This window comes from Cimex lectularius, unplaced genomic scaffold (genome assembly GCF_000648675.2).
Source record: "Cimex lectularius strain Harlan isolate CLEC.00 unplaced genomic scaffold, Clec_2.1 scaffold81, whole genome shotgun sequence".
NCBI classification, from domain to species: domain Eukaryota; kingdom Metazoa; phylum Arthropoda; class Insecta; order Hemiptera; family Cimicidae; genus Cimex; species Cimex lectularius.
The window spans coordinates 1,261,869-1,284,965 of NW_019392692.1; the positions used below are offsets into that span (position 1 = coordinate 1,261,869).

Genomic DNA, 23,097 nt, shown 5'->3' on the forward strand with positions numbered 1-23,097 from the left:
GGTGAAACTTTATCCAGGATTTTCCAAACCAGTTCTAAACCACATTGATTTAACTTATACTAGTGTCAAAGTATCAATTCTGATTTGGACTGGAGTAAACTGAGTTTTACATCACTAATAAACGGTTTTCGCCATGAATTTTGTTTGTAGTTTCAATTTGTAATCGGAACAAAATAAATCAAAAATATTCAAAACTACACTGCCCATTAAACAAAAACAGACCACCTGGTTTTTCCGAAAAATGGCCTGGTATGAAGGCGCTAGGTTTAATTTTTTAGAAAATTTACGCTGACCATGATGGCATTTTTAAACGTTTTCCTAGCTTCAGTCTTTCATCACTAAATTGAAAAGTTCGGGAACAATAATTTTTGCACTTTTTACGACAACGTCAAATTGAGGGGTGTAGCCAGGAACGGGGCCCGTATAGCAATAGATAGGAAATTTTAATCAATTTTCAGTTGTCACCTTCCACTTTGTCCGATTTATCAACCATTTTCGAGTTATGGACCTCCACTCCCGATTCATAAACCTATTGTTTCAATACGTTAATCGAAGCTAAACTGCCACAACACCTGTGAAATAGGAAGGAAAAATTGATTTTCTGTGATGAGGTAATCATGACGGGGCACAATTTATGCATTCATGAAAAATGGAAGATAGAATGTTTTTTTTTCTTCATGTGCACCTTAAAAAAAACCTTTGCTTAAAAATCGCGAATAACTCGAAAACGGTTGAAAAATCGGGTAAAGTGGAAGGTGACTAATTGAAAGCTTATTAAAATTTTGACGTCGCTCGACAGACGATTTTCTGGCTCCACAGCTCAATTCGAAGTTAGCGTAAAAAGTGCAAAAACTAACATGTTCCCGAAACAGCTAAAAAGCCATCTTGTACAGCATAAACTTTTCTAAAACCGGACACCTAGCTCAGGTCTGTGAATTAAAAGGTTATAATTAAAATTATATTAATATAAATATTTCAATGAATAAATAAATAAGTTAAATATTGGTTATATTTTCTGACAGGTCATAGTTGATCTCGTTCCCAATAAAATAAACTCACAATTTCATTATATTTGAAACTAATTATAATAATTACAATAGTAATTATTAGTATAAATATTTATTTGTCATTGAATTAAATTTTTAAAAATTTATGTACATTATTACCTGCATTATGTACTAGAGTAATTCAAGTTTATATGGGTTAATATATTGGCTGTACATACGATAAACAGATGGAGGTTATATTCCGTGAAAAAGAATGAACATCGTAATCTCATTCATTCTTAATTTAATTCACAATGCCATTATCTTCAACATATATACCATAAAGTGTTATTTACATTTTACAACCAATTCTAACTATTTTATAAATATAAATATTTCTATGAATAATTAAATAAATGTTAGAGATCCATTACATTTACTGAAAGATCATGGCTGAGCTCGTACCCAATAAGGTTAACTCATAATTTCATTATATTTTAAACTAATTATAATAATTACAATAGTAATTATTATTAGAAATATTTATTTATCATGGAATTAAATTTATGAAAATTTATGTATATTATTACCTGCATTGTGAACTAGAGCAATTCTATTTAAATGGGTTAATTGGCTGTAATATATTTATAGGATAACCAGATGGAGGTTATATTCTGTGAAAAAGAATGAACATCGTAATCTCATTCACTCTTAATTTAATTCACAATGCCATTATCTACAACATATATACCATAAAGTGTTATGTACATTTTACAACCAATTCTAACTATTTTATAAATATAAATATTTCTATGAATAAATAAATAAATATGTTAGATATCCATTATATTTTTTGAAAAATCATGGCTGAGCTCGTTCCCAATAAGGTTGTCATAATTTCATTATATTTGAAACTAATTATAGTAATTATACCAATTATAGTGATAATTATTATTATAATCATGTAATTGTCGTGGATTTAAATTTGAATATTCTAACATAATATAGTAGAATTAGGGTCAAACAAGCCAATACGTTAAAGAAATACATTTAGTCCAATTAAAGGCAATAAAGCAAGCCAAGTAATTACGTGTTACGAATTCGCGCGGTTTCTATAGGTTATTATCTTCTAACCTGACCGCAGCCAATTCTGTAGATGGTCTCCAATCATTAACGAACTGCGGACCTGCACGGAATCGAAATAATATCCACTCGCTAATACCGTCAAAGGGCATAAACAAAGAGAAGCCATCGAATATATTTAATTGAAAAAAGCAAATAAATCTAATTGAAAATTTATCCATTGCTTTAATGAAAGCCAGCCTGAAAGCGAGCCAATTAAAATGCAAGAAAAACTTCAAGAAAGGCTGTATTTGCCCTCGTTTAATATTTTTGTATTAAAAGCGTACGTTTGTACGTAATTATTTAGCCTCCTGAATCAAATCTAGGCTAAACACTGACCATAGATTCTAAAAGTTTAAGAATATACAATTTAGAATATTAACAAATGGTTCTCAAGCATAGAAATCGGCAAAATAAAGGTCTACATAAAAATAACTTTATGATCTAGAAGATTGATAAATAAAAATATTTATTTTCACCTATACAACCACTTTGACTATGCTAGTTGTAATAATAAATCAGACCAACAATAATACCGATGAGATTGTTGAAAAGTAAAGAAACAGAATTGAATAAATATAAAATACACGCTTTCACTCCAGCGATCCTGACGGCATTTTCCTTTTAACCTGCGAGAGTTGTATTTCCAACCATTTGCTCCAGGGTATGACATAATTGACAGGTGCAGTTGGGCTTCTTTCGTCATTCTATATTCATAGGTAATGTAAAATCTTAATTTCGAGCTGTACCTGATCGTTGTGAGTTTGACATTTGTTCGATTTCGAGTAAGTGTTTCAATTGTATCTAAAGCGCTTTCGCGTGGTTCAACTATACATGATCTACTAATGTAAACTGCTCAAAAATGAATATTATATTGCCAATTTTGTAGTAATTACACCCTCTAGCATTTTATTTTATTTTTATTATAAATTGCTTTACAACTTATTAGAAATTATTGTTTTTTACTGAAGGAAAATTTAATTATGGGATTTTGAAAAATAACACAATAAAAGTTTTAATTTTTTGTAAATAATTAATACCGTGTATATTGCCGTCTCTTAGATGAAACCTCGGTCCCCCTGTTAGGCATACTGCTAATAGGTTGCTAATTTCATAAGCAATTTCACGCCATAGATTTTGCAAAGCTGCATTCAGTCTGGAGACAATGGGGGAAGGAGCAGATGGGAAATTCCCAGGTTTTCTAAACATTGATGGAAAACCGCCACTATGAGAATTTCATACACAAATAGAAAATCCTTGGCAATGGGATCCCTGGATTGAGGGATGTATTCCTCGATAATTTCTTGGACATAAAAGACTGCGGTGAGGTTGTATTCAACAATATGCCGTCCAGTTAGTCCTCATGTGTAAATTCCATCCCAGATCATTACAACGCCTCGTCCAAACTGCACTGAAGGGAGCACGTACTGGGGCATTTTACGCATACCCTGTTCTCGGTAGACTCTTCGGCGCCTGCTGGCACTAGATAGACAGACTCATCAGTAAGCATAACAGCGTTCAAATTGGTGTTCTCTTCCAGGCGCTCGCTGCACGAAATGTGTTGCTGGTGGTCGGCTCAAAGGGTCGTACGATGTGAGGCCAACTTCCACAAACGATTTCTGTTGATAAAGGCCTTGCCAACACATATGGTACATTAGTTAAGATCTGGCGAGCAGTATGAAAAGATTACTATGGACAGGATTCCGTCTTGCAGGAATGACAATATTTTTATCCTCCCTTAGCGACGTCATGCGCTGAGATCCAATATCGGGACCTCCAGTCTCTGGGAATCGAGCTAAAGCCTGGGAGACCATTTTCTGAGAAACCTCAACTGCCTCTGCCGTAACTGCCAGTGACGTCGATAACTCATTGTCAGTAGAATAGTGGTTCAAGAGAAAAGGTGTTTATTTACAGAATAATTAATCTTCAAGCTTACTTTCCTTAAGCAAATTCCTTACTAAATATGAGGAGGAACATTTCTTTGTTTTGGTGAGTATTTTCAGTTTTGTTATATCCAACTAACAAGAATATGTCGGTTGATTTAATTTAAATTAGTAGAATAAGAATAAATTACAAATATCCCTATTCATTGCTGAAGCAGTTTAGAATGAAATCTGTCGTAAGAGCCTTCGCTTAAGTAGAGTTGATCGAGTGAAGTTTGATTCATCAAAATTTTGACATTCAAGTTGAAATTTCTGTTCAATTCGTGACATTCCTTTCAAGTTGAACATGACATGAAACGCGTGAATATCTCAATTGCCTCTTGGCTGTTTTCCGTTCAACGTTTACACTGATTTTTTTAAACAAATATTTCCCAGGAAATAATTCATCGGCAATGTGCCTTAAGCCTTAAGGATTTTTAATATACAGAAACTCTAGATCTAATCAGGTGAGTGATTTGAGTGGCAAAATGTCGTAAAATAGATCTGGCAACACTTTTGGGAAAAAGATTACCCTTCCACAAACGGACGAGGTCGCTGAACACCCAACAGCGATGTTTATTTAATTGTATTTTACACTAGTTACACATTTGTCACAAGATTATTCACTTTCTTCACTAAGGAGGGAATCATGTTGCCATTGATACTTTTGGCGTCTTGGAGAATATTCTGGAAGGGTGTCTGGACGTAAGGTATTGAATTAGGAATTTGTGATGAGGGTCCAGTGTTTTATGGCGACTTCTGTTTACACGACTTGCGGTTTCGAGGACAAATGGGATTTGAAGGGCTTGCGTGGAAAGCAAGTTAGGATACATAGTAGGGAGCTAGGGAAACGTTTTCCAATTTTGAACTGGAGTGACTGAATTCTTTGGAAGTTGGAACGGTTGGTTGAACACCATAATTTTTTCATATGTCCAGATTGGTTGTAGTACTAATGTTTATAGGGTTTTGGTCGGTTACCAAGGAGTCTTGCGAAAAAAATAGTGATAGTGTTTCCAAATACCTTTTACAAAAGTCAGTATTTTTTATTTTATTATTATAGTTCAGTTGTTTTATTTTATAGTTATAGTTTATAGTAGTCAGAGTTAAGCCAGAAACACACTTACCCGATGCTACGCCATGCGACGCTACCCGTCGCAAATCCAAACTCCGATTCTCCATAAGGTTGCATTACCCCCGTGAACATCTACCCGATGCTATGCCACGCTACACTACTCTACGCCCTGCGATCCCCTCTGTCCAGATTTTCGTCTGGTAACATCGAGTACAGTCGAAGACAAAAGAACCGGACATTCATATTTTTATTCAAACTTGTTATATTATTGTTGTTATATTAATTACAACATACTTATTTTAATAGAAACCAAATTAACTGTGATTAAAAATTAATTAGTTTTTATTTAAAAAATTAATTTTAATGGTTTGGTAGAAAATTAATCAAAACACCGGAATACGATTTTTTGATATAATGAATTTAACTAACAATTTATTGTACTCGCTTCGGCGGTACATATACTAAAATTGGAACAATTTATTACACGGTTTTGCTCATAAAATTTAATTAACAATTTATTTCATAGTTTTGCTCGTAAAATTACACCATTTTGTAATGTCGGGTAGCATCAGAACAGGACACTCATATTTTTTGTAGTTTATTTCAAACTAAGTACATGTAATTTTGTCGTTATATTAATTACAACATGTTATTTTAATGTAAACCAAATTAAACGAGATCAAAAATGCATAAGTTTTTATAAACATTGTTTAATTATGATGGTTAGGAGTAACTTTATTTAAAACAATTAAGTTTAACAAACAATTTATTAGATGGTTGTGCTCATAAAATTTAACTAACAATTTATTACAAGGTTTTGCTCAAAATAGTGCATTAAGAACAAAAGATGCGTTGCGATTGTGATAGTGATTATTGTGATAAACGCTGTGGACTGTACGCGACGTCTGCTTGCGTCGGATAGATGTGCACATCCCACCAAACCTTGGCAAGGCGTCGGGTAGCATCGGGTAGTGTCGCATGGCGTAGCATCGGGTGTGTTCCTGGCTTTAGGAGCTGAGAACAAATTGTTGACAACTGTCGTAGATGGAAATTTATGGATATTGTTTCTGACATTATTACGATAAATTTAAGTTAAATGGGTAAGTATATTAGCTGTACCGTATAGATTAGCCGGGAGGCGGTTATTTTTTGTGATGTAGAAAGTCCACGGATCATGCTTGATTCACTGTAAATTTAACTCACAATGTCATTAAACGCGTTTGTTAACTTTGAAAATTATTAATTAAAGTTGCGAAGTTCTAATGAAGATAATTATTCCTAGAAAGCTCAATTTATTTTAACGAAAACTTATTTAGTAATATAAAGTCGAAAGAATAGACACATTATGTACTACATAATGTAATACATATTAATACAGCATATCATTATTACTTAATAGATCCTTTTTTGTATATTTTTACAGAGGATGGATGCAGGATCATATTATCATATTAAAACTTATGATTTGATGTATAAAAAGTTACAAATATGAAAAGCGTTTCCAGAAAATAGGTCTAAAACCATTTTTTAAACAATTAGGATTCTTTTTAAGCACCCCTAAAAGCCCTTAAATACTTTAAAAACTTTAAATATCTTTCCTACGTCGTCTGTTCACAAGTTATGTATTTCAATATCTAGGATGCCATACTATGGCTAGTTGCCAAATAGGTAGAGACCGGGCGAGGAAACAAAGTAGGTCAAAACAAACTTGATATTTTGTTTTTGTGTCGCACAAAAACACCTGAATATTAATCGTTGTGGAAATCAAAAAATACTTTTTCTCGTGTTTCTCGCCTACGAAACTTTATAGGGGCCAAGGATGCTGTCACACTCAACCGACTACGTCCGATTCAAGAGTTTGGGTACGCCATTGCACTAAATAAAACAACTCTTTAACAAGACCGGTTTCACAAGTTTACTTATGATACATCTTCAGGTGCTAACATAAAAAGAGAACAAATTGAAAAAAGAACAATTCTTTATTATTGATACAAATATTCAAAGTCAAGATGACACTTTAACGATTCACCTTGTCACACTCTACTAATATGAAAGAAAATATAAAAGTTAAAGTTCACATTTAATAATACTTAATACAAAAGTTATAGAACTCAATATAAATAATTTATATTTTTCATATATTTGTTCTTTAAAAAAGGCACAAAAAACGTTTGCCCATTCCGCATATAGCGATTATTCTACCTTTCTTTGGTCCTATAAATCTCCCGGAGAGGATGTTGTCAGTCCATGCCTGTATAGCGAGGGCGTCAAGAGGACTCGTTCGGAGTAAAAATTCTATTTACTCCTAACTATTTTGGATCCGTTTTCTTTCCGCAACTGTATGAAGAATTTCTTTAACATCTTAGCACAATAGACGAGATCACGTCCATTTGTTGAGATATTCCGCCCGTTTTCAAGCGAATTTGCACTATCAGATTTCTCCTACCATAGGATGCGAAGTATTAGTTCCGTTTTGTATGGTAAGTTGTTTGCATTTTTCGTGAGTAGCCACGGATGCGAAAAAGCAATTCATTTCACTCAAGAAATTGCTTTTAAAATAAACACAAAAAAAAAATCGAAAAAAAAATAATTTCGAAACATGTTAACCGAAACGTAACAACCACTACTGAGGGGAAAACGTCTCCGAAAAATCGGTTCCACTATGAGAACTTACTTCGGACGAGTGAGTTGTCCATAGTTGCAGTTGGATGTTGTCCAGTCTCAGAATCCTATACATTACATTTTAACAGCACAAACGAATTACAACCGCAGATACAAAATAAAACGTTTGAAAGATTTATGTTGATTTCATCCTCGTTTTACTCACTTAACTCATCGAATCTACACGTGCTTGATATAGGCTGAACGAAGATTTAAGCGGGGAACACACTTAGCCTATGCAACGCTACATGACGATACCCGACGCAAATCCAAAGTCCAATTTTCCATAAGATTATATTACTCCCGTGCACATCTGACCGATGTCATGCAACGCTACCCTACTCCCTGCGATCCCGACTGTCCAGTTTTTCGTCGAGTAGCATTGCGTACAGTCGAAGATAAAAGAACCGGACACTCATATTTTTACTTGAAACCATATTATTATTATCGTTATGTTAATTACAACATACTTAGTTTAATATAAGCCAAATTAAGCGAGATCAAAAATTCATTAGTTTTTATTTAAAAAATAATAATTTTAATGATTCGACAGAAAATTGATCAAAACACCGGAATACCATTTATTGATAGAATTAGTTTAACTAACAATTTATAATATAGATTTGCTCATAAAATTTAACTAAAATTTATTACACGATTTTGCTCATAAAATTTAACTAACAATTTATTTCATGGATTTGCTCATAAAATTTATCCAACAATTTATTACACGATTTTGTTCATAAAATTTAACTAACAATTTATTACACGATTTTGTTCATAAAATTTATCCAACAATTTATTACACGATTTTGTTCATAAAATTTATCCAACAATTTATTACACGATTTTGTTCATAAAATATAACTAAAATTTATTACACGATTTTGTTCATAATATTTAACTAACAATTTATTACATGGTTTTGTTCATAAAATTTAACTAACAATTTATTACAAGGTTGTGCTCATAAAATTTAACTAATAATTTATTACATGGTTTTGTTCATAAAATTTAACTAACAATTTATTACATGGTTTTGCTGATAAAATTACATCCTTTTCGCCGAGAAGCGTCAGAACCAAACACTCATATTTTTTGTAGTTTATTTCGAACTAAGTATATATAATTTTGTCGTTATATTAATTACAGCATGCTTATCGTAATGTAACTCAAATTAAACGAGATCAAAAATTCATGAGTTTTTATAAGAATTATGTATGATGGTTAGGCAGAAAATTTATCGAAACACCGGAATAATTTTATTTAAAACTTATTCAATTCACTAATTTCGTGGTCTTAATTAAGAACTTACAATTAATTAAGGTTTTCAGTTGAGATAAAAAAAATGGCAAAAAGGAGGGAAAATTCGAAAGGTGTGGTTGAGGTGGGAAGTTGGTGTCCGAGCTCAAGTGGTAGAGCAGCGGCGTATCAAGCCGAAAATCGTGGGTTCGAATCCCACTCGTGCCATTCTTTTTTATCTCAACTGAAAATCTTAATTAATTGTAAGTTTATTTAAAACAATTAAATTTAACTAACAATGTATCACATGGTTGTGCTCATAAAATTTATTACAAGGTTTTCCTCAAAATAGTGCTTTAAGAACAAAAGAGGCGTTGCGATTGTGATAGTGATTGCGATTATTGTGGTACTTGGAAGGTTGGTGTGTGACTTTACGTGGTGTGCGCTTGACGTCGCATAGATGTGCACACCCTACCAAAAGGAGACAAGGCGTTGGGTCACATCGAAATTCATATAAAACCCACACGCTCTATGAATTTTAAAAGAGGAATACCGTACTTCGAAGAAAAAAAAATCGGTGAATCCAGCCTAAAATGTCTATTCGTTGATTGCTATAAAAACTAGGGATGAGGACCGATGTTCGATGTTTTCAACATCGATGTTACTGTGTCAATGGTGGGCTGTCGATGTTTTATAAAGTTTTTCAGTTTTTCCTAATCTCCACTTGTGAATAAGGCATGACCCATATCGTTCTGATATGAAAGTGACCTAACAGAACCTGTCAGGAGTTGTTCAATTTATTGCCTTAGTGGCACATCCGTTCCCTCTGGACGATTATTTTCCAAAGCTGGACAGATTATTTCGAAAACCAGGAATCGCTTAGAGGATACATTCGCTTTAAAGATACGTTTTTTTAATTTCGTCCCGGAGAAGATGTGGTAGTGTTTCATGGTAAAATTTGGATATTAATTCTAATAAATTAAGGATATGTTTGATTTTAGTTACGTACATGTTAAACCTTTATTTTATTTTATTTATTTATTTTATTTTATTTTTATTTTTTTTTTTAGCAAGGAAGGAATTGGGCTTGGGTGGATTGCGGATGTTTTCCAAAGTATCGAAGAAAAACATGAAGGTATTTTGAATAAAATTCACAGGCACAAAATACTTCAATAATAAACGTCTTTTATTTAAAAGTGACAGAGAAATCTGTATACAAATATAAATGAAACCAAAGGCAAAAATAATTCCTATTAAATGTTATTAAAAAAATAAACATAATTTTTATTAATCAAGTTCCTAATGTAAGTTCAGAAATGGCGGAGATTGACAAATTAGCTTATGTTTCTAAAGTGGAACATAAAAATAATGTATGCATACAAAATAATTTGTGGTTTGAATAACGTGTACTCCAAAAACCATCGATGTGTAGACTATAGAGTCGATGGTCATCCATGGTGGGTTCTGATGATTAATCGATGGTGATCATCGATGATTTTTGAACCATGCTCATCCCTAATAAAAACATCGTATTTAAAGACTTTAAAGGTGCTTAAAACGAGCCAGAATTGTTTCCTAAAAAAGGACTTCTTTTCAGGAAGGGTCTACTATTTTTGAATCTTTTTACATGTCTATTCTCTTTGTAATACGATCCAGCATTATTTTCTTAGACTATAAAAAAATAATAGATTGATATGTAATAACATAATAATAATTGAAAAAGGGCAAAAAGGAGGGAAAATTCAAAAGGTGCGGTTGAGATGGGAAGTTGGTGTCCGAGGTCACGATAGCTCAAGCGGTAGAGCAGCGGCGTATCAAGCCGAAGATCGTGGGTTCGAATCCCGCTCGTGCCATTGACTTTTTTATCTCAACTAAAAACCTTAATTAATTGTAATATATTAATTGATCGAGCGGTCCACGAAATTAGTGAATTTAATGATATGTAATAACATTGAAATATATAAACAATAAAAAAAGAAAGCCATATTTTAAAAAATATGTCCATTTATATTACTTTACCATTACTTAATTTTTCTCAGCTCTAAGGCGAATAGACAAACAACGATCGGACACTTGTCTAATATCTAATAATATAATAATATAAATAATAATATCTTAATTAAAATCGTTGATCCCACGTCCCTTGTTATCATGACGACAATAGATTGAAATTATTATCTATTTGAGCGTTTGATGGTATACAAGTTGAACAAAATAAACCTAAATACATATTTTTTTAACATCTGCACTTGAACTACTCAAAATATTGGAAATTTTAAATTGCGGACGTCGGATATATGGCTGATATCTTCCCATCTTGTTTTCTGCCTTTTATTGATGGTTTATGGCTTGTTTTTCATTAACATTTGCGTCGGTAACAGTCGAGATCGTTTTGAGCTTTCAGGGAGAACGTCCGTTTTTTAATTTAGTGGTTACCCTGGCAATCCTTTCAATTACCATATCTCTACCCTTCTCGACTTTTACATTAAAAAAAAACATTGGTAAGAGTGAATTTACATATACAGGGTGATTACCAGGCCCTGGTCAGAATATGTAATTGGTGTGATTTTTACAAATACCTCAAAAATTATTAACTTGAATTAATCATACTTTTTATCTAAGGTCTTGGTTGAGATGAAAAAGCTAGTGTCACGAGCGGGATTCGAACCCGCGACCTTCGGCTAAATACACCGCTGCTCTAACACTTGAGCTTCGTGATTTCGAAGAACATTTGAGGAGGGAGAAAGAGACAGAAAAATAGGTAGATATGTAGATAGAGAGAGAGAGAGAGAGAGAGAGAGAGAGAGAGAGAGAGAGAAAAGAGAGACCGTAATAATGTTGTACTATAACAATGTTATTTGTAAAGTCTTTACTTTTTCAGAATGTACTTCTTTAGGAGGCTCCTGGAACCTTAAAAGATACAAAAAACTGTCTCTGTCAGAAGATCAAGACAGCGCTAAGCGATTTAAATTCTTGATATTGACCACCTTGCCTTATCTTTTTTTAATTAAAAATATAATTTAAAAAAATAAGGACTCATGCTATTTAACCATCAGTGTTCATGGGTGATTTTGAATCAACAAGGCGGTCAATGAGTCAACATGGTAATTCACATTACTAAAATTGTATTAATGTACCGTTGATTTTGCACATGCGGACATGCCATATATATTACACAGGGCGGGCGACCAGGACCCGAGGGGTTAAAAGCCTGAGTAGGCCCGTACCCCATCCCTAAAAGGTCCGGGACCTGGTCGGCTCACGAGTCCTGCATAAACCTTTTGGACCTATTCACAAACCCCAGGATTGTGGACCATTTTATCCTGGGGAGTGCTTTGGTTATGTCCTCTCCTTCGAAAGTATTAAATCTTTCCCTAGCATACCTATCGCATTCTGCGAGGTAGTGTCGAGCCGTTTCTTCTTTTGTTTCGCAGAAGCGGCAGAAGGGGTCTGGTAGAGTACCCATTATGAAGAGGTGTCTTCTCAAGGGGCAATGGCCCGTTAGGATACCTATCAGCCTCCTTATTCCCCTCCTAGAGTTAGAGAGTAGCCATTTCGTTTCTTTACGTTTGATTTCCTTCAGAAACTCCTTCGATTGCCTGCATCCGGGGGACATATTCCATTCCTTAAGGAATTGTTTCATGCCCCAGCTATCTATACTCTCTTTTGCTGTGCTTTACCGGTTGTGGTCCGACGAACTCAGTATTTGATCCTTCCTTGGCCAGGCTGTCCGCCTCCTCATTGCCATAGTGCCCCTTATGAGCAGGTATCCATATGAGGGTTACCCTATTCTCATACCTGGTGATAGTCCTATTAATGAGTTCAACGGTTTCCTCTACCAGTCTAGATGTTGATAGTTCTTTTTGTAACGATTTTAGACTGGCCTGACTGTCGGAAAAAATTTTAATATCTTTTCCCTTAATCTTGTTATCCATCAGTGTTCTACAGCAAACATTAATGGCCCAGACCTCTGCCTGAAAGACCGAGGTGTTATTACCAAGAGGAGAGGAGATGCTGATCCCTAATTTAGGTATGTGTATTCCAGCACCACTTCCCTTATCCTTAATGAGTGAGCCATCGGTGAAGCAATCTAGACTACGATGATCATCATCAGACCTATAGTTATAGTCACAGGGAGTAACTACCTGAAAGTACTTTTTCCCTAAAGGTGTTTTCACCTTTTTATCGCTTACACCCAGTAGTTGGTTGTTGACCTTACTCAATAAATGTAAAATTTTCGAGTGTCCTATATTATTTCTCTTATGGTTCCAGCTGCCTTCACTAATTAATCTATAGCAGCTGGTTAGTGCTTTAACCTTGACCTCAATGTGTAGAGGTGTGCGGACATGCCATACTGAAGTGTTAATTTTTTTTATGTTTATAGTTCGATAGAAAACAAGCCATTCGACGGACACACGGCAATTGTCGATACCGTACAGGAAGACCCAACGACAATCCGGGTTTAGCCGCTTTGACGCCTTGGCCTTTTTTGAAATTTCACAAAAGATGGAGAAGGTGTGCGAAATTTAAACATTGGGTTTTCAAAGAGACATTGAATAAATATGTTTATGATTATGATTTAATTTAAAAAGTGGGTATAAATTGTGCAGGTTAGTACAATCTTATTTCCTTCATTACCATTCAAGTCCAGTCATTCAGGATCAAGAGAAAGTTGTAATTTCATAAAGGAAGAAACGGCTATTTTTCGCCGTTTGTTGTTGCGCAGAATAAAACAGGTCCCATAAGACTACGAGCTTGAGAAGTGCTTCAAATAATGTTTTCAAGTTGCGAATCAAGTTTGCCGTTCTATCTCGCCTTGATGAACTAGTAGCATCCTGCAGTTGCTGTTCGAAAACTCTCGTCTTTTATGTATATGATGTATCAAAAACTACTTTCCCAACTAATACGTCCGTTAGCAACTTCCTACAGAGTTACGATTTTATGGTGTAAATTGAGCGGCAACGGGGAAAATACGTGCTCGAAAATCGCTTCTCCTGAAAACTTATTTTTCATATTTCGGTACACTTTTATCCAAATCTCTAAGGCCTAGTGAACTGATTAATTTTTGATTTTGTGATACAATGATAGATTAACAATTAAAGCAAGCAATTATAAAATACGCCCCGAAGCGGAGGAAAATTTGTAATTATAAAGGAAAAGTTGTAAAACTAACTTTTACGAATTGACGTTGTTGCCGAACATAACCAACTCATTATTTTTAAAACCCTTAGATTAAAATTAGTAGTATACTAAGAAAAAACGTTGCAATGTAACAAACAGGTTTTCAGAAAATAGTAAAACGGCAACTTTTTGGCCTCTTTATAATCAACTATATGACCCTGGACAGTTTCTGAAATAAGAAAAAATATATAAGGTGAGTTCCCTGGCGGACTGGGCAAAATCGGTCCGTCAGATAAGATCTCAGTATGAGAGAGTACTTATTTTAGAGAATGTTCTTCAGTTTCCAAAGCAAGCCAGAGTGCAAACTTGATGGAAGGTGTGTTCTAAATCAAGAAAGGCACCCAAGCAATGCTGTTTTTGTTCGAGGGGACAGGCTATATTGTCAGCAACTATAAATTAAATTAAAAATAAGTAAAAGATAGACATTTAAAATTTTTTGGAGGTTACGGACGTTCTAAAATGAAATGAAAACGTTTCGAAACGTTCAAACGTTAGTTTTAACATAGGGCATCCACAATGATAAAGAGTCGAGACAGAAGGGGCTCCGATCTCGGTTCTTCTTTTCTCATGTTATCTCAAACCGCCGGTTATCGCACTAGGATAATCGAGACGGCATTACCCTATCTTCTTGGAAAACGAGAGCGGTCCTGTTTCGTAAATGTTTGCGTTTCGAGACGGCCCGAGGGGAAAAGGCAATTTTGGCATTCTCGAGAACGTTCCGCCTACGAATAGCTCAACGCCGGTTCTGATAGGGGAAATCCGATGGTCAAACTCCCATCGCTTACCAACTATTTCAGAACAATTACAAGTACAAGCTTTCCCGAGATACTTCTATCTACCGCTAATCCACAGATCTTAACTGAATACTTAGTGAAACTGTAATCAATAAAGCCGTTTCATTAGCAGTAAGAATAGACACCCTCTGGAAACAGAACTATTGTTATTTAGATGTTTAACTCGATAAAAATAATACGGAAAATCTGAAATTAAATTATGATTGAAATAAGAGTACAACTGCAGATTATCATAAGAAAAACATGAATAAAATAATTGTAAATTATTTCAAAACAAAGGCAACATAACTGTTTTCAGCAAAACTAAGACTAGATCACACTAAGGCAAAATAATTTCCTGTATAAGGAGGGCATAACTTTCAACTACCTGTTGGATGTCGCGGACGAGGGGTCAAACCACTTTACAATACATGCCTGATATTTTGAATATCATAATTTATTCAAATTCATATTTTAAATGTATCTTATTAGTTTTCTGCCGGTAAAGTATGCTCCCTGAAAATAATAGTAAATGTTAATTTTGAGGTACAACTAAATAAAATTTTAAAAAACCGAATAAACGAATGACAAAATAATTTTAATATACAGAACAGGCTCCACCTATCTCCTGCCCAGTTAGCATTCGATAAGGATGTTGACAAATTTTATTACTTCCCATTCTTTTTGAGTCGTCTGCTTCCATCTGAGTTTCGAAATTTTTACAAACTTCCTTGACATGAAGTTCCAAGACATTTTCAATAATGATTATTTAGAAGTCGTGAAATGAAAAAAATTAGAAAAATATTTTTCCAACTTTCTTAATTCACTACTTATTCAGATATCGTGAGATGCGGTCGGGTGTGATGTAGGTTTCAGAAAAACATTTTCTTTATCGTGCCAACGTTTCGATCTTTTATTGAGATCATCTTCAGGGCCTGGGATTTACAAACAATGTTTACATTTAACAAATACATTTAGGATGTGGATAAGTGAATTTATACAATGCAAAATATATTTTATATTCAAACAAAGTATTTCTACTCACTCAAAGTGTTTGTCTTCTGTGTAATTGTGCCATCCTTGTGTGTCGTGTTGAGAGTGCCAGTGAGATTTTGCTGTTTTATGTTTATATATGGCACTACAGTTATACAGTTATACAGTTATACAGTTTATACAGAGATTACAGTTAAATGTAAGCATTGCTTGTAAATCCCAGGCCCTGAAGATGATCTCAATAAAAGATCGAAACGTTGGCACGATAAAGAAAATGTTTTTCTGAAACCTACATAACACCCGAACGCATCTCACGATATCTGAATAACTATCGATTAACGGTCTCTAATCTCCATACATTAATTCACTACTTTCGTGGTCCGCTTGACCAATTAATACATGACAATTAATTAAGGCTTTTAGTTGAGATGAAAAGAGATTTAAAGTTGAGATTTAAAAAAATGAAGTACACTTCACTAAAGCTCTCCGTGGCCATTTCAATTGTCGTCGAGAATCAAAACCGATTACACGACATTTGAAAAACGGCAAAAGGAGGGAAAACTCATAAGGCGGGGTTGAGATAGGAAGTTGATGTCCAAGTGGATCGAGGTCACGATAGCTCAAGTGATAGAGAAGCGGCGTATCTAGCCGAAGATCGTGGGTTCGAATCCCGCTCGTGCCATTAACTTTTTTTCATCTCAACTAAAAGCCTTAATTAATTGTCATATTTTTCCAACGTTCACCTTCAAGGCCTAGGATTTAAAAACACTGTTTAAATTATTCATACAAGATATGAATATGAATTAATACAATGTACAAAACATAGAAATTTTAGGTTTAATCGAAGTATTTTACTCACCCAAAGACACACACTTTGGGTGAGTAAACTACTTTCTGGGTAGATGGTCGTGTTGAGATTGTTAGTGAGATATTAATGTTTTTTATGTTTGATTTTGAAGGAGTGGGGAAGGAAGTAGGGATAGAAATTTATTTTTCCATGAGGAGTCGGCTTCTTTGAGGTGAAAGGGACCGACATTGGAAAAAAGGAGTAATGGTTTGTTCTTCGTGTATGGTTAGCCTTTCAGGATTATTAGGTAAAGGAGAGAAATTGTTAAAGATAAAATTTTGTGTAGACACTCTAGCTCTTTGAGCGATTTGTCAAGCTGTCAATCAGGAATTTGAAACGATTCGCAAAACTGCCCGTTGTCCCCCGGTGTTTAAGACAAATGGCCTACCTGGTATTTTCTTCTTTCTGCAGTCTGCCGGATTATTTAAAAAAGTCGAAATGACTTTCATACTCTGTCCTATGTTTCTTTACGTTTTCGAAATCGATATTCTTTCGTAATATTACTGGGTTCAGAAATCGTCAAACAACTTACACGCCTCATTACAAACGTTTACAATGGCATAAGCAAAAGTTAGTTGGATAATTTGGTACACAATTTTATTTAGGTATTAGTTTTGTCTAGAAGCAACTGGTGTGCAATCTCTTTGTTCAATCACAAAGACAATATTTACTATTATTACCAGGGATTAAAATTTTAATTAAAAAGGAGTAAAAGATTCAATTGGAATTTATGAAAAAGTCATTTATGTTTAATAAAACATAATGAAACCACACAATTGTAATTTATAGATAAAATACTAGAGTGGGCTTTTTTGTCCTTCAACTGACTCGCGAAATTTTGCCTACTGATTTTTTTTAGATATAAAAATTCACTGCGTGATGAAAAAGCGTTAGTCCATTTATAGCCCTTGCCTATATAAAATAAAAAATTATTATTAGGCAAAGGTAATTTTTAACCTTGTCTGCGTTAGAAGACTGGTTTTGGTTGTTCAGTTCAGTGTTTTTTTCTTACTATTTCTGATTAGTCCATTTATAAGCTTTTGAACAGATTTTCCAATTTTAATAGAGTGGTAATTTTCAACCATATCAGTGTGGCTGTGTCGGAATATCAAGTACCCACAGGACCACCAAATTAGTATAGATATGTTATATATTTGTAGTATGATGAGAGGGACGGGTCATTGGCATTTCGTTGGTACTATACTTCCGAAGTGTAGTGGCTTGTCCAGAATGAATGTATTTATTAGCGTGAGAGGTGATGCGTGAAAGGACGTGGCTGTCGAGGAATATCGAGTACTCCACAGGCCCGTCAAACAATTTAGATTAGGATAGGTTAGTGTGTGAGTGGAACTTGTAAATACAGTTTGAACGTATTTATTAGTGTGAAAGACAGGAGGCCGCAAGATCACGATAATCTTCCGACCTCCAATTTAGTTGTAGTATAGGTTAGTAAATTAGTATGAATGTGAATTATGAAAATGTGTAAATATTATATCTATTTATTTTAATTTATCACGTGTGGGAGGGTAACAACAAACAAGATAACGAATCCCCTATTAGGTGAATTAGGTGAATCGGAAGGCAACAGTTGTTTAGTTAAGGCATAAGAAGACTCAGAAAAAAATATACACATAACATAGATAAGAAGAAAATGCGAGAAGGTTTATATGTGAGGCGCCGGCGATGACCCAGGTAGTTAGCCGGCAAAAAAAAAAAAAAAAAAAAAAAAATCAGTGTTAGATGGCTAGTTTTGGGTAGTTTTATTGTTTTTCTTACCAATTTCGTTATGTCCCTTTTATAAGTATTTGAATGGATTGGTAATTTTGATACATTAGTAATTTTTACCCTAGTCAATGTTATAAGGCTAGTTTTGGGTCGTTTTGATTGGTGTGTTTTTCTCATTCCCGTTAAGTCCATTGATAAACTTTTCTGTAGATGTGGGTAATTTTAACAGCGAAAATTTATATGCTTGTAGGATGTAGAGGGTTTTAACTAAAGGTCACATACTGAGAGTACTCAAAGAACTAAAGGTCAGACCTGCGCTTGAACGATTGAAAAATAAAATATCGAACACTATTGGGTTTGAGGGTTAGTGAACCTGTAGTTTGGTCGTTTCGGATCATTTAGCCAGCCTATTCTCACTGATATGGCCTGTCAGAAAATTTCAAATCAGTGAAATTTCAACATACTGATTTTCAAATGGATACAACTTTTAAATGAGGTTTATTAATCAGTATTCCATCTAACAAACTTGGAAACCAGGGAATGAGCAACTCGCTCGAACATCACAGATCGTCACGGTGGGTCACTACATACAGATGAAGAATCACTGTATGATTCAGATAAAAAATAAGCATTTAGGTAGGTACCTAACATGGAAAGTCTAACTCTTCCAAGCGCCAGAGGCCATTTTTATATAAACAAATATCATCAGTTGACAGTATTCCTAGAATAGTATTGTTCTGCGAGAAACCGAACTATCCAAAATTAGTCCATAATTTGCAAAAACCAGTTGGGAAAAGGGCTTTAGAATGCACCAGTCAGGTAACGAATTATGCGGAGATAATTTGAGACAAATAATATAAATCATTATACAAATTAAAATGGAAATGGACCGACGATCACAATGACCTACTGGAACAAGCAAAACGCCCAGAGTTAATCCTTCAAAGACGCCAAAAGACAAAAACAACACAATCAAACAGGCATAATGATTATCTTTCTCGACGAATATATAAAAGGGGCCCGACTGAGCAGAAAATTACACAAACCACGAAATACCAAAACGCGTTTGACAAACGAAAACTCCAAAATTGTGAGCGTAGGATGAACAAATTGATCAGACCATTCTGTCAGACCTCGGGAAGAAATGTCGCAATATAATTGGTAGATAGAACATTTCCATTACTTTTTATTATGTTTTATATGTAAAATATTGTCTATCGGTTTAAGCCGATAAAGGGGAAGCAATACGGCGGCCAATAAAGATAAATATTCCGTTAAGCGAATTTACGTTCCCACAGTAAAAAAACTTTGGCCCGCCCAGCCTATTATGAACCTCTTCTTAATATTACCGAAAAATGGACCCGTGATCTCACCCATCATTATTTGAAACGGGTCGAGTGTCGGTTGAAACATGCATGCCGTTGTAAAAACGAATCGTGGCATCAGTTAAAGCTAATACGCGTTGAGGGAGAGCTGGCTTGTTGATAAAAAAACGCGAGAGCGGATCGTATATCGCTAAATTTACACCCTCGACATGCAATATGAAGCTGGGTGTTCACAGGAAATAGATTACCGTTTGGACAGATAAAATCTCTGCCGTAGGTCCTGCCTGTTTACAACCCATTAAACCTCTGATCCCGTTTTATTAGGAGATAGTAGAAACAATCTTCTGTTCTAAATCAACATCCCGCCTGTACCGTGTATTGAAAACGATTAACCGACAGGAAAGCCGTCCGTATTTGATTAAAAATCCGCATTAGCCGAATTTAATCAAAATCGCAGAGTCAAACGAACAGAGAAAAATGAGTTAATCGGAACGCATAAACAAGAGTACAGGTCGCAAAAGTGGTTAAACCAAGGTGGACGGAATTTACTGTTATTACTCCGGCTGGAAATGGCGGAATTGAATTCCGGTTATAAAACTAGCGATAAATCCAATGCGGGAATAGATTAGATATGAAATATGAAAATGATTAAATGTACATTCGAGTTGGGATGAACTATATTTTAGAATAATCCGTTCCTCGCCCTGATTTCATCAAACCTCTTATTGAGGAGCACTGTCAACATGCAGAAAGTAGAAAGGACATGCTATTGTGTTTGTCATTTGTCAGTATTGACAAATCAGTGCCAGTTAGTACAAACCACTCATGTGTGTCCAATCATACGAAACACTAAAGTACGTGTGTGGTGATTAGTGACCGTTAATAGATAATTATTCAGAAATCGTGAGATGCGTTCGGGTGTGATGTAGGTTTCAGAAAAACATTTTCTTTATCGTGCCAACGTTTCGATCTTTTATTGAGATCATCAGTTAGGCTTTCCATGTTAGGTACCTACCTAAATGCTTATTTTTTATCTGAATCATACAGTGATTCTTCATCTGTATGTAGTGACCCACCGTGACGATCTGTGATGTTCGAGCGAGTTGCTCATTCCCTGGTTTCCAAGTTTGTTAGATGGAATACTGATTAATAAACCTCATTTAAAAGTTGTATCCATTTGAAAATCAGTATGTTGAAATTTCACTGATTTGAAATTTTCTGACAGGCCATATCAGTGAGAATAGGCTGGCTAAATGATCCGAAACGACCAAACTACAGGTTCACTAACCCTCAAACCCAATAGTGTTCGATATTTTATTTTTCAATCGTTCAAGCGCAGGTCTGACCTTTAGTTCTTTGAGTACTCTCAGTATGTGACCTTTAGTTAAAACCCTCTACATCCTACAAGCATATAAATTTTCGCTGTTAAAATTACCCACATCTACAGAAAAGTTTATCAATGGACTTAACGGGAATGAGAAAAACACACCAATCAAAACGACCCAAAACTAGCCTTATAACATTGACTAGGGTAAAAATTACTAATGTATCAAAATTACCAATCCATTCAAATACTTATAAAAGGGACATAACGAAATTGGTAAGAAAAACAATAAAACTACCCAAAACTAGCCATCTAACACTGATTTTTTTTTTTTTTTTTTTTTTTTTGCCGGCTAACTACCTGGGTCATCGCCGGCGCCTCACATATAAACCTTCTCGCATTTTCTTCTTATCTATGTTATGTGTATATTTTTTTCTGAGTCTTCTTATGCCTCAACTAAACAACTGTTGCCTTCCGATTCACCTAATTCACCTAATAGGGGATTCGTTATCTTGTTTGTTGTTACCCTCCCACACGTGATAAATTAAAATACTTAAATNTATCGTGCCAACGTTTCGATCTTTATTGAGATCATCTTCAGGGCTCAAAGTGTTTGTCTTCTGTGTAATTGTGCCATTCTTGCGTGTCGTGGGCACTCTCAACACACACGCAAGAATGGCACAATTACACAGAAGACAAACACTTTGAGTGAGTAGAAATACTTTGATTGAATATAAAAAATATATTTTGCATTGAATACATTCACTTTTCCACATCCTAAATGTATTTGTTAAATGTAAGCAATGTTTGCAAATCCCAGGCTCTGAAGATGATCTCAATAAAGATCGAAACGTTGGCACGATAAAGAAAATGTTTTTCTGAAACCTACATCACACCAGACCGCATCTCACATTTCTGAATAATTAACACTAAAGTACACCGAATCCCCACACACCGCTAGTGTATTGGATAACCATTTGACTGCACTAAGAAAAATCCGACCGCATCTCACGATATCTGAATAACTATCAATTAACGGTCACTAATCTCTACACACTAAGAAAAATCTTTAACTCCGACAAAGGACATATATTTTTGAATTGATGTAAGAAAACTGACAGTGATTTGCTCTATTCAAAGTCCTTAAATCTATTAATATTTCAGAAATTTATTAATTAATTAATCAATCGATATTTATTTAGAAATCGTGAGATGCGGTCTGGTGTGATGTAGGTTCAGAAAAACATTTTCTTTATCATGCCAACGTTTCGATCTTTATTGAGATCATCTTCAGGGCCTGGGATTTACAAACGTTGTTTACATATTACAATTACATTTTGGATGTGGAAAAGTGAATTTATACAATGCAAAATATTTTATATATTCAATCAAAGTATTTCTACTCACTCAAAGTGTTTGTCTTCTGTGTAATTGTGTCATTATTGCGTGTCGTGTCGAGAGTGCCAGGGAGTATTTTGTGTTTATATACATTGGATTTTGAAGGGGTGGAGAAGGATGTCGGTATAGAAAAGACATTTTTGTATAAGGCGTCGGCTTTTTCTGAAACCTACATCACACCATATCGCATCTCACGATTTCTAAATAAATATCGATTAACGGTCAATAATCACCACACACTTCTACACAATAAGGACTAGGTTTAAGTATGTTAAATTTACCTTCTGTCTGATTAAAAACACATTATTAATTTTTTTAAATATTCGTATACATACCTCATTGTTGTAGGAAATGGGACCATCGCTTGACTCCCATTTATTGGCTATTCTAATTGTTTCCGCAGTCTTTTGTTGTATTGACTTAGTATCGTCCAAAAGGGTGAGCTCGTAGAATTCTTGTATGTCTGAAACAAAAAATAATAGGGTCGTTTAAGCTTCAGCGATCTTGTGTGCAATTTGTAATGAAT

At 34.6% G+C, this 23,097-nt stretch overlaps 1 protein-coding gene across 11 annotated transcripts in view; it reads right to left on the reverse strand.

Moving 5' to 3' along the window:
- Positions 1 to 23,097, reverse strand: part of LOC106674408 (disks large 1 tumor suppressor protein) — a 565,060-nt gene that overhangs the window by 238,336 nt on the left and 303,627 nt on the right. For all 11 annotated transcript variants that reach the window (XM_024225925.1, XM_024225931.1, XM_024225933.1 and 8 more), the window contains one exon: positions 22,907 to 23,034. In XM_024225925.1, coding sequence (XP_024081693.1) covers positions 22,907 to 23,034 — 128 coding nt within the window. The remainder of the gene's footprint in view (positions 1 to 22,906; positions 23,035 to 23,097) is intronic.